General features: G+C 46.2%; 1 protein-coding gene across 1 annotated transcript in view; it reads left to right on the top strand.

The window, feature by feature from the left end:
• Nucleotides 1-8,994: 8,994 nt before the first annotated feature.
• The window catches only part of GAB3 (GRB2 associated binding protein 3), a 107,922-nt gene continuing 103,625 nt past the window's right edge, over nucleotides 8,995-13,291 (top strand). The window contains exon 1 of the mRNA XM_090061054.1: nucleotides 8,995-9,345. Coding sequence (XP_089917180.1) covers nucleotides 9,274-9,345 — 72 coding nt within the window. The 5' untranslated portion in view covers nucleotides 8,995-9,273. The remainder of the gene's footprint in view (nucleotides 9,346-13,291) is intronic.

Below are 13,291 nucleotides of genomic sequence, written 5' to 3' on the forward strand. Positions count from 1 at the left end.
GTTGTGGATGGAATAGAAGCGTATTGAGTGCAATAAAGGAAGATGTCAGGCAACATCTGTTCTAACAAAACTTTTCAGCTTAACAGACCCTGATAATACACACCTAAGAGAGTTAAAAGAACTACCTGAGAAGAAATCTGAACCAGTAATGTTAAATTTTAATCTTGAAAAACAGAGAAAACTGCAGAGTACTGGGAGACTACTAACTTTTTTCCAAAATTTGAACAAAGGAAATGGGACTATACAGAGTACTGTATCCTGGCTCACCTGACACCAAGCCTAGGCAAAATAATAATATAACAGTCAATCAGTATCATGGAAGGGAGGCCTTTTCAAACAACCGGTTATCAGTTTTTGATAAGATTACAAGTCTAGTTGATAAAGAGAACATTACAGATATAGTATACCTGTACTTCTTGCGGCTGTTTGACTTATACTACATGACATCTGGATTAAAATATAGCCCTAAATTATATTTAACTAATATGGCATATATTAAACTGATTAAAAATTGGCTCCCTGACAGATGTCAAAATGTAATTTTTTTATGATGTGACATCAGGTATCACTTCATCCAGCTCTATTCCATAGTTCTTATCGATTCTAAATTATTTAAAATAATCTGGAAAAGTTTGCAGATGACACAAAGATTGGTGGGGTAGTAAATAATGAGGAAGACAAGTTGCTGTTACAGAAAATGATTCAAATTAATTGGTTTAGTGGTTGTAATGCAACAGAAAGCATTTTTATATAGCTAAATCCAAGGTTATAGATTTGGAGGAAAAAGAATGTAAGTTTATATTTACAGAAAGAGAGACAGTTCTGGGAAGCGATAAAGGCTAAGAACAGACAACCTGTTTAATCTGGGGTTGATTAGTCTGAGATTTGACTTCCATCAAAATGGAAGCAGGACAGTTGTTTACACAAAAGGCTTAAAGGCAATTAACTGGAATTAGCAGTGATAGTTCCATGACAAAGTATTAACTCAGATATTTACAGGTACTTCATGTGGGACAATAGGCTTGTCCCTCCGTAAAACATGCTCAAATCCAGGTCAAACCGGTTGTCTGGTTTTAGCCTCAGCAAACTGCTTCAGCGTGCTATCTGTGCAATGCTGTGCTAAAAAGAAATTAAAATATAGGATCTTTGCATGTATTGCAAGAAAAAAATTAAATGGAAGTGATCTTGCCACTGGAAACCAGAGGTGAGAATGGATTAGTATGGTTAGGGAATGTCAGGTTCTGTAGCAAAGCTACTGTGGTGTAACACTAACCCCAGTGTCAAATCTGAGAAGTCATAGATTCCAGGGTCGGAAGGGACCTCAGTGGGCCATCTAGTCTGACCCCCTGCCCCTGGCAGGCAAGAAGATGGTCACCAAACCTGGGTGATCCCAATCATGTGATCCCAGCCAGGTGCCTGTCCAGTCTCCTCTTGGTGGGCAAGCACCACCTCCCTTGGAAGCCCATTCCAGATTCTGGCAACCCTGACCGTGAAGAACTTTTTTCTAATGTCCAGTCCAAACCTACTCTCCAGTAGCTTATGGCCATTGTTCCTTGTTGTTCCAGGGGGTGCCCTGGTAAACAGATCATCACCTATTTCATGTTGCTCTCCCCCTATGAATTTGTACGACGCCATAAGTTCCCCTCTCAGCCTTCTTTTGGAGAGGCTGAAGAGGTTAAGGTCCCTTAGCCTTTCCTCGCAGGGGCTTCCCTACAGGCCTCCAATCAGATGAGTGGCTCTTCTTTGAACCCTTTCCAGGTTGTCCGCATCCCGCTTGAACTGCGGCGTCCAGAACTGGACGCAGTACTCCAGCTGCAGTCTGACCAGTGCTGCATAGGGAGAATAACCTCCCTGGACCTGTTTGTGAAGCACCTACAGATGCACAACAAGGTGCCATTGGCTCTGCAGACTTCATCACATAGATGACTCATGTTCATACTGGAGTCAACAGTGCCTCTAAGATCCCTTTCTGCCTCAGTGGTGCTGAGAAGGTCACCCCACAGTCTATAGGTATGATGGCAGTATTTTCTCCCTTGATGCAGCACCTTCCATTTGTCCTTATTGAGTTGCATCCTGTTGCTCTCTGCCCACTTCCCCAACCTGTCTAGGTCAGCCTGGTTCTAGTTCCTCTTCTCCAAGGTGTTAGCTTCACCCCATATTTTTGTGTCATCCACAAATTTGGACAAGGTGTTTTCCACCCCTTCATCCAGATCACTGATGAAGATGTTGAACAGCACCAGCTCCAGAACTAAGCCCTGAGGGACTCCACCGCACACATCTTTCCAGATTGACACCAACTCATCCACTACCACTCTCTGAGTGTGACCCCTGAGCCAGTTTGCTACCCAGTCTACCATGTAATCATCCAAGGCAAATCCCCTCAGTTTATTTATAAGGATGGTATGGGATACTGTGTCAAAGGCCTTCTTGAAGTCCAGATAGATAAGATCCACCTTGACTCCTGCACCTGAACATTTGGTGGCCTTCATGTATTCATGAATCTTTGACTCTGCAACCCGAATGACTCAGTGTTCATTTTACAGCTGAGTCAACTGGTGGCAGCCTTCCACAAAGTCCATGGCACTGTATCCCTGCCTCTGTAATCACCACTAGTAGAATTTCTCCTAGAATAGTATTTCTTAACCCATGGGTTGTGACCCGACACAGAGTCCGGGTCCAGTTCCCTGCGGCAGCAAGCAGGGACTTCCTGAATCTCTGAAGCTCTCCAAATCTTTTCTAAATAGATTCTGAGAGCTTCAAATTGATTTGGACCTTTTTATTGGTCTCCTGTTTCAATTTGAATTTGGAAATTCAGCCGCCAAATTGAGCTGAAGCTCCTCCGAATCAAATCAGCACCTGAAGCTTTGCACAGCCCTAATTAAAACAATTTGCTGGGGAAAGAGATGGACTCCTCATTACTTGGAGTATGCAGGCAAGCTGACAGATCTGTTTAATCCAGATTTTGGGAGAAGTGTTATTACAGGATGGCATGAGTAGCTCAGGTTGGCCCATCTAAGCATCTCTTCAGGCCTTGGAGTGTATGAATCTTTGAACCTATAAATTCCCATTTTTTTTCCATCCTTCATGGGCCATGGTAAGGCCAAAATACTCACTATTGCCCTCAATGTGCTTATAACACTTGCTGGTCTATATTAACGCAATAACTGTAGTAAACAGCATACCTCTGTGTTTTATAGCAGTTGCTTGAAAGAGTCCAAAAGACTTTTTTCCCAATGTTTCCCAGCTGTATTCTGTTGTATTATATGTATGATTGTTTCCTCTGTAATATGAAGGATTGGTCACAGCCTGAGTCAGGATGTACTGGATGATACAGACCAATGCTCTGAAGACTCTCTATATATAAAAAGCCTTAGTCTGTCTGTCTGTCTATAATGCTTTATTTGCACTCTGATTGGTTGTCTTGGCCGCCAGTCAGAGTGCTCCAGGGGCGTTCTGGACAGGAGATGGTGGTGGCAGCGTGGTGGAGCACTGCCATGACAGCAGGGACAGAGGGGACAGAGCAGAAAGAAAGAAAGCTGGCACTGAAGGCCTCGCCCCCTACCCCCACCCTCAGCCCTGCTCCCATCAGGTGGCAGCAGCACAAGGTGCTCCCCAAGGGGGACAGAGGGGATGGCAGGACAAACTTCCTCCCTGGCCCCCTGCTCCTGGGAGGCAGCGGTGCTGCGAGGCAGGGCAATGGGGTCAGACCCACCATGGCGTGGAAGGGGCAGGGGGGAATGGGGTCGGGCCCGCCACACTGTGGTGGGGAACCAGCTCAGGCTGCAGTGGCAGGGGGGGAATGGTGTCGGGCCTGCCACAGTAGAGTGGGGGGTGAAGGGGAGCGTCTCTGGACCCAAACCGCCGGGGGGAACAGGATCAGGCCCAAAGCAATGCGGGGGGTGGAACAGAGTCAGGTCCAAAGCGGGGTGGGAGGCGGATGAGGATGGGGGGAATGGGAGTGCAGGGCCAGGGGCTGGGTTCTGTCCCTGCCAGCCCCCCTATCATTCTTGATGGGCAATTTGCTAGTTTATATATCATTTATTTCCTTGGACACCTGGCTCATGCATCTTACACACATTCTCAGGGGTGGAACTGATGTAGTTATGGGTTTAAGGAAGAATCATTCCCTGGTCAGATTGGCAGCAAGATTTCAGCATGGACTGTGGACTAGGACCCTCTGGACATACCAGTACCTCACCTAATCAATTTCCTGCCATTGCAGAGACATGGGTCATCGATGGTTTCTCCTGATCTCTGCCTGAGACATATAACAATGTAGTCTCCTGAGGTCCAAAAGGCTTTACTTTAATGTAAAGTATTAGGCTTATTATGCACACAGATGGGTTAAATGTAATGGCCTCTGATAATTAGGAGGTCAGATTAGATGACCTATTAGTCTTGTCTGGCCCTAACACCATTAAACTATTGCAAACTGGAATACAGAGAGGTAGTTAGCTGTGTCAGTCTGAAATCAGTTCTTCTGCCCGACTTAAATAACCAAGCCAGGACTAATTTCATAAAGAAAAAAAAGCCCTCTTCTTTTCAGATAATAGGGAAGTTTGACCTTCACTTTATCTGCTGGTCCTTCCAAAGCCTACAAATTAATTTATTTGAAGAAGCAAGCAAATATCATTGGCCTGGAAGTTTTATGGTACTATAATGGCATTTTAGCTGAAATTCAGCTCTTTTCCCTCCCACCCCATTTCAAAATGACCAAACATAGCTATATGACTTCACCCTCGGCACCCTGCAGTCTGGCTTCTGTCCCTAGATACTCTCAATAGGGTTTGAGACAGCTGGAGCAGGCCTGAGATACGATAGGAAAGCTTGGTTGATTTTAGAGGCTGAAAATTCCTCAGTATGAGGAACTCTCTCTTGGAGGAAGAAAGTTTTATTTTTTTATTTGCTTTCTCTGGACTATTTAGGGTGTGTCTGCACTGATTAGGGCACCCTTGAAGTTGCCATCATGCGAGCCAGTCTTCCTTGTCTACATCATTCCAAGCCATCCATACTGTGCTTCTTTTCTTGAGTAGAGCACTAAGATGTATGCCATATTCCCTTCCCAAGCACTGCTAAGAATCAGTGTGCAAAATACTCTTCTCCCCTGCCAAACTTTTCTCTACTCAGGAACAGGAGAGCGAGAAATGGCATATAGGATGGCTGAAACTCAGAAACAAGAAATTATAGGATTGCAGCTATAAGATTCCCCTTAGAAAATGTTTCCACAGTGACATAAGCTCAAAACACATGGCAAAAAGGGGAGGTTTAGGAGACAAGCAAGGTAGAGGTTAACATCGAACAGCAATTCAGCAGCACTTCCAGACTGGATCAAATTGAGAATGTTATAGTAGAGATGGTCAGTATGTATGGGTTTGAGGACAACCTTAATGTGATATATACCCTTAAGGTTTACATCTGTGGAACTCACCAGGTTTTGAGCCTTTGCCATTGCAAACTGTAAAGCATGTGGTGCCATCCAGAGATGAACTTATTTATTCAAAATACCTGACCAATGAAAATGGGGGGGGGTTTTGGCATCTATGAAGAAAAGAAAGCTATCAGTCCATTTATACCTTGAAATACCCAGCTTTTGGAAACCTCCATAGCAGCAATGTCCAACAGCCTGAAACTGGTTAGTTCCAACCATTTCCCATCCAGTTGGGGTTGCCCAAACTGCATCCTTGTGCTTTTCTCTCGTACATCAGGGGATCTTTCTCATAAGCATGGTCTTTTGTGCCAGTGACCCAGATGTTTTTGTCCTTCCATCAGCCCTGCCTATCAACATCTCTCTGACTTCTCTTGGATGTCCAGCTGCTAATGTAAGCTCAGAGTGGCCAAAACTATAATCTGTCTCCTCCTTCACTTCTGTCTTTGCCCATGCTTTGGGTTGATGGATGATGCCATCATTGTCCCCATCATCCAGGCCATATCCAGGTTTCCTTTCTAGGCAAATGCATCCAGACCATGCCCATGCAAATTCATCCAGACCATACCCATGCCTTGCTATTTTGCATTCATATCACTTCAAAAGTTCAGCCTTTTTTTCCATCCAAACTGCAAATACTCTTGGTTTTCATTTTGTGCCTGTACTAGGAGTCTCCTTCTCTGCACTTGATGTTTGCCTACCTGCCTGCTCCACTTGCATCCCACTGTATAAAATGAGAAGTGGTGTCTACGGTTATCAGAACCTAAGCCATGCAGCTCTAAAGGTCAACAGTAGTTCCACAAACGTAACCTGCGGAGACGATCAGACTTCTTGCTTCTTGCACATGAACAGGGATAATGAGGTATCCAGTGAGATGAGCTGTGAATTAAGGAGCCCAGGAGGCACATCTACACATTCATTAATGCACTGTAATTACAACGCATTTAGTTGTACATAATTGGCACTACTGCGCGTTAGCCCAGATGAACATTTTTTTGGTGATGCTACCATGCTTTGCCCACCACAGTGATGAGGAGTAGACATAGTCTAATGAGCATTAAGTGTCTCATGTAGACACACCCAGGCATGTTCTAAAATAGATGAAGTTTCAGAGTGTCTTTGGTTGTAGTCTCTAAGTCACCTGCTACATCCAGCAGTCACAAAGACACCTTGCCATAATATACCAGCAGGGCACATGGCAAAAACTAAACAAAAGACCAAAGCACCTCTGATTACTAGCCAAATCAATATACATACTGTAAGATAGGATGAACTATATACAAATATGGATAAGCAACAACAATTTGTACAGGGCCATTGTCTCAAAAGAGTCTTAGGATTGCTTTAAAACCATGCTTTAGACTGTATTGCAGAAGGTTACAGCATGGTTTTCAGAAATATATAATTTCTGAGCCAGCAGCCTACTAAAACTGGCCAGATCCCATTTCCTTACTGAAGCTGAACCACACCTTGCTTTGCAAGCACTAACTTAATGGAACTCTTGAAGGAGTAGGATGCTATTTATATGACTAAGGGCAATGAATCTGAATCTAAAATGATATCTAAATATGACAATACCTGGCACAAGTCAAACTTGAACATTCAGCTAAAGGTAAAATGTGCAATCTTAAAAATACATTTTTAGTTCTTCATTTGTTTTACCTTCTGGTTTTTGAAGGTTTGTGTTTCATATTTTCCAGCTGTTTCTCTGCAACCACAAAAGCTAGACGTATTTATAATCTGCACATGAACAATTCCTGCTTACTGTGTAGCTGCATCACTCCAGGAGCTGTGGTACTGAGACAAACATCAGATATTGTGAGACTAACAATAAACCAACAAGAGTCAGCAATATTGGGTCTGGTCTCCTTCCAGAAAGGATCATCATTTTGTTTCAGCATGAAGTGGATGGGTGGAAGGAAGAGGGATTGTACTTAATTTAGTACATTTAGTTTAGTACCTGCATTTAGCTTAGTACTTGTATTTAGTGGGGAGGGGGTTGTCCTGCCCACTGTTTATTCCCTTGGCACCTCATGGTAAAATGTATCACTACTCACCTAAAACATGCTAGCCTTGGTGAGTTTCACAGTAGCTCTTTCATACAGTAAGGTCTCCTGATGCATGAGAATCAAAATGTGAAGCTCACTAACCTAATTTGAAAAGCAAAACATCAAGAATATATAAATAATTCCAGGTTTTTCATTTCAGTATGGCAGGCATTTCATCTGTATACAGACAGAGTCTCTCCTTCAGTCTGTCTGTCTTATTTTTTGAAGATGGTTTTGTCTATAATTGTGTATGTAGGATCCCAAGAAATGTTTGTAGTCACACAGTGAATTGTGATGTGCCATTGCAGAACTATGGGCTAAACAGGATGCAGCAAAGCAAACCTAGTGCAAGTTTAGAGAAATGAGACCAAGTTAAAAAACCAACTGCTTGGCTTGCTATACTTGTGTTGCACTTGTAACACAAGTACAATTGCAGTTGTCCCTACTAACCCTAGGCAAGGAGCCGCTAGTCAAAGCTGAAGCAAACCTTCAAGCATAAACTGGTGTTGCCTCCCTCGGGCACCTTGTGCCGGCAACAGAGTTACCCAGGGTTATGCCCAGTGTCACCAACACTGGAGTGAAAGGAATTGAAGCTGGCAGAACTCCCTTAATTCACGTCCTTTCAACCTTGCCATGGCTCTTGTATTTCTTAAATTGTTTGAAAATACATTGAGCAAGTTCCCCCAACCTCCCTGAGAAATGTCTGCCACACCCTCCACCAAGGCTGATGAGATCTCCCTAATCAGCTCTTTAATTCTCTATCCTTTAGCAAGGCCAGGTAGAAAACTGTGGCGAGAGCACGTTCCCAGACAAGTGCCATGGGCGAGCCTCCTCAGTGCGTAGCTACCCAGCTAAGACAAAGCCTGGAGACTTTTGCAACACATTAAAAGCCGCCAGTACCGAGTCAGGACAGGCTGTCAGGAGCGGTGGGCTCGGAGAGGCCCCTCTTCTGGCTCACTGCCCGCTGCCAGGGGGTTACTGCCGCTCGCCAGGCACCAGGCAGTGCCAGCCTTGCACGTCTAACCTAGCGAGGCAGCCGCCCCGGCCAGCGGAGCTCTCCCAGCCGAGCAGAACCTGCTCACACAAAGCCGTCCCACCGCAGCGCGGCCCCGGGGCGGGGTGGGGTGGGTCGAGCCGGCGGGGCAGGGCAGGGCAGGGCAGGGCAGGGCAGGGCATCCTGGAGCTGACCAGGCTGCGGCGGCGCGGCGGCCGCAGCAGGACGCAGCGCCCGAGGGGGAAGACTTTCCTGCGGGCCCGTCCCCAGCAGCGGTGACAGTGACCTTCCCTCGCAGGGGCAGGGCTGAGAGCTCCCGCGAGCGGGGCTGTGCGAAAGGGCATCCCGCTTTGCGTGCGGCTCGGCGGCGGAGAAAGCCGCTCCCTCCCACGGCTGCCTCCTCGCCGCCGAGTGAAATCAGACCCCCGGCTTGCCCATGCGGGGCCGTATTTAGACCCCCTCCTCCCCCCGTCCCGCGCCGGCTGCTCCGAGGGGGATTACGCCGAAAGGCCAGCCGTGCAGCCGCGAGGGGGCGGGGATCCCGCGCGGGTGCCCTCGGGGCATCTGGCACACGCTTGTTTTTGTTTACCCCGTCCCCCCGGCGCCGTCACGTGCTCCGTGTGTTGCATTGTGCTGTCAGTGGGAGGGGGAGCCGCCGTGTCAGTGATCAATGTCATGACTTCCTCCTTGTGCGAGAGCAGCATTGGAGCACAGCTGAAGGAAGCTGATTACTGCTAGTTTCAAATTGGCTGGGAACAATACACACGCTGGAGCCCGTGTCTCCGCTGTCGGCGGCGGGGGGGAAGATGAGCTCAGGGGACGTGGTTTGCAATGGATGGCTCATTAAATCACCCCCCGAAAAGAAACTGAAGAGATACGTGAGTACAGCGGCTGTCCTGCTATTTTTCTACACCACCCCAGCATTTCTCGGGGGCCAGCTCTGGCTTTGCGATGTCTCCGCGCTTTCGGCTTTTGTTGGGAGCCGAGCGAGAGGGGAACCACTCTCTGCGCGTTAAGTCATTTCGTTTGCCTCTGTCTTTTTCTGCCTTTTGAATTAACCTTTCCCGGCTTCCAAGTTGTTATGCAACGCGACTTAGGTTAGACCACATTTCGGTTTCAGTTAATGTTGCCGTAACTAACAGTTTTGTAACAGAAATGCAGATGTGTCCTTGCCAAGGCTCGAAAGAAGCTGTCGTCCGCCTGGCTGCTATTGTTATTTTTATTGCGATTACGATTGCTTTAATTAAGGTGACATGTTTTGTTAAGATGCTGTGTAATTGCAGTGACACTTGATAATGCCGGCGTCTGGGATATTTTGTTTACCGAATTAATCTTCCAGTTGCTTTTCTTATCAGCAGAGGTGCATTTTCTTTTTGCCTGTGATCAAGTACTAGGAGGTGCCTTGCTATAAAGTTGGGGGTGGGGAGGGCAAGAAGATACCCGGGACTGATCAAAACATAGGAGTGTTCCCAGCATGGAGAGTAGCAAACTATAGTGCTTTATGTGGAAAGGGGGAGGGGGGCTTGGTTCATTCTGCATCTGCCTGTTTTTCTACAAAAAGGGTGTGTTACAAATATAGGAAACTATCACTGCAGGACTGCAAGAAAAAGGCCTTCCCCGAGAATAAATGACCCTTTACAAAAAAAATATAAAATAAATAAAATAAAAAATAAGAAGAAGAAGAAAAAATAAGAAAAAAATGCTTGAAATAGCATTCAACTTGAACCTCTCTTTGGCTATTTTGCATGCATATTTACATATCTCCTTATCTAGGCATGTTGTTATTGTTCAGCCTTTTGGACCTGGGCAATATTAGTTTAAGTAAATGCACTCTCAGTCTAACTTGCCCTCCGGTGCTGCACTATAGAAGAAGGATGCCACCATATGCTTCTATCACAGTTCTGTAGGCATCTCCATGGCTGACATCATTTGTTATATTTGCTTCTGTTTATCAGCATTTTTCTGGCTTGCTGATACTAGCTTTTTCTAGTAACATGAGGAACAGCTCTGTCTTGTAAGGAATAAAACATACATCTCTTCTGCAAAGGGGAGAGACTTTTTTTTTTTTTGTAAAAATATACACACACAAAAGAACTTACTTGTAGTTAAAATTGACTAACTTGTGCTAAGCTTCAGTTTCTTATGTCACACCATGACCTTGTGTTTAAGCAACTGCATATTTGTCTTGTTCCGTTAACATTTTCTAATTTTAAAATAACTACTCCAGCATTTCTCAAGGGAGCTGCACATAAATAGGAATCTTTAGTTTTTGTTAGCTTTCATAAGTAGCGTACTAAGACGGTTATAGAGCAGGCACTAGACAGTGTATGAGCCTCTGATTCACCAGCTGGTATCATTAGTAGCTCTGTCAGTGAAACTATTTTTGATGACTCAATATTCATGAAAAGGCAAAGGAAGAGAAAACAGAATGCGATAAAAGCTGGGATCTGAAAGCCCCCATTATACAGTCAAGATAATAGTCATTTCAGGGGCAGTGATCAGCTCACAAAACTACTTCCAAGCTGTAAAAACTGTCCCTCAATTTTGTACTATAAACCCCAGTGGAACTGGATCTACATTACTCTCCAACCTTAAAATACTGGATTAGCCAGATCTTTCCAGATTAACATTTGTTTTCTGCTCAATAGGATAAACTACTGCCTTGTTCTCAGTAAGGCAGAAAGAAAATCTCCTCTACGTACAGCAAAGATTAGCGTCCCATCTCTTTTCCCAATGGTTACAGTATAGAGGGTGAAACCCATGTGGTAAAATAATTTGATTGGTAAATGAGCATTTTTTTTGCCTGATGGTTTCTTTGCCAGTAATGCCTGGTATATTTTAGGATACTACTTAGGTGCTGGATGACCCTAGCTGAACTACAGTAACTGCTTCCCTGACTACATTTAAAATTAGGTATCAAGTATAAATTGCTTACTGTAGAAGAGCGTTAGCACAAGTTTCGAAAAGAAAACATATATAAATCCCGGAAGATTTACACTAGTGTTTGCTTGTAGTTGTCAAAATGTACACTCTAGCACCAAAGCTTTCACAGCATTTAAAAATTATTCTTGCCAAAGCTGTAAACATGGGTCTGCTTTCCACTGGCAGCCCTTTCACATGGGAGCAACTCACTCAAGGTCATCAGAATTGCTTTTGATTTACACTGATCTGAGGCAAACATCATATCAGGTTCGTGGTGCTCTGTACCATGCCCATAAACTATTCCCAAAATTTGTACCATGCATGTAACAGGGGGCCTACTGCCTGGGTCTTAAATCGATTAATTAGTAGATGTAATTAGGCAGGAGGCTGCCCATTTTCTGCCCGGCTGCTAGGGGGCACTATCTGCAGCTCCATTCCTCCCCTGCACCGCAGCCCAAGCTTCACAGATGACATGATGTTCTCATAGGCACTGGTCCCCCACGATGGGGCCCAGAACCCTGCTGCAGGACCCCCAGCTGAGTTCCTCCCTTCAGGCGGACTCTGCCACCGTCATACCGAGCCATATATCCTGCCACTGGTTCCCCTTCAGGTGTGGTCCCCTCACTGGGACCTTCAGCGTACTAGCCCTGGCCCACCTCCAGGCCAGTCGGGAGGTCAGGCCCCTGGCTCTTGGGCGAGGAGGCCCACTGAGAGGGATGCCCTTCTGACCCTCCTGGTCCTGCCCCTTCCCCAAGCCAGTCAGGGGAAGCTCTGGCAGGCCTCACTGTATGACCTGTACCCTTATCCCAGGGTCCCCCTCCACAGAGGTGGGGAGCTGGGGTTACCTCACACCACAACTGGTGTGTCAGGGTCTCACAGAGGACTCACACTCCCCCCCTGGGCAGCAGGTCATGGTGCTACTACCAGTGTTGTATTCGACCCAAACTCTGCCTCCCCACATTGGAGGACCTACTGGGGTCAAGATTCAGCTCCCTCTCTGGCTGAGCCCCCTCACACTGGGGGCTCCACACACTGCCCATAATGCCCCCTTTACTCAGGTCTTCCCTCCACAGGTGGGCTCAGGCAGCCTTGGCCACACCTGGCCTCCAGCTCTCCTCCTCAGGGCTTGCACCCCCACAACTACCTCCAGTGTACACAACCTGCCCAAAGGTGAGGGCTAGGGGTTAAGGCACCCCAACCTGCCTTTCACCGAGGTGATCGCTGGCCTGCCATTTCCTGGGGACTCCTGCACCACTGGGAGCCCCACCAGGCCACCCACTCCCAACAGGTTTAGTTTCCAATTGTACCCAGGACCAGGAGCCTTCTACCATCCCCTACAGCTCCTCCCTTACCTCCCGATAAAACTCAGCAACCCTCAGGCCAGGCAATGTTGTTGCATGCCCCAGCAGCCAAACTGGCCCTTTTATGCAGGCAGCCCTGAGCCCAAAATGGCTGCCCTCATCAGGCACCTGGAGGCTGCCAGCTCCTGGGCCTCAAAGTGGCAGGCACACACAGTGCCCTGCCACAATGCACGTAAATTATTCCCAATCCTGTATCTGTAGCAGTCATTGGAGAATTTCTCATGTATTCAGTGGGAACAGTAACCAGGCCATATTGAGGGAAAGAGAAGAAACCCATGATTCAAATTATGTATTCAGGTGCTGATACTCTATAGATTTGCACATGTGTTTAAGTATATGAATTGTGAGTAATCCTGTTGAAGTTGCTGAGACCGCTTGCAATCGGTAAAACAAAGCACGTGTGTAGGGCTTTGCAGGATTGGAGCCTGTAGGATAAAGTACACCTTCACTTACAGTGAACTCGGTTAGGATTCATGGTCATAAACACAGGATGAAGCTGGCTCTAAAAGAGCATAATGTTATGTTGAAGCCTATGAAAACC

The sequence above is a fragment of the Crocodylus siamensis genome, chromosome 8 (genome assembly GCF_052110815.1).
Source record: "Crocodylus siamensis isolate JL-2025a chromosome 8, ASM5211081v1, whole genome shotgun sequence".
Taxonomy (NCBI): Eukaryota; Metazoa; Chordata; order Crocodylia; family Crocodylidae; genus Crocodylus; species Crocodylus siamensis.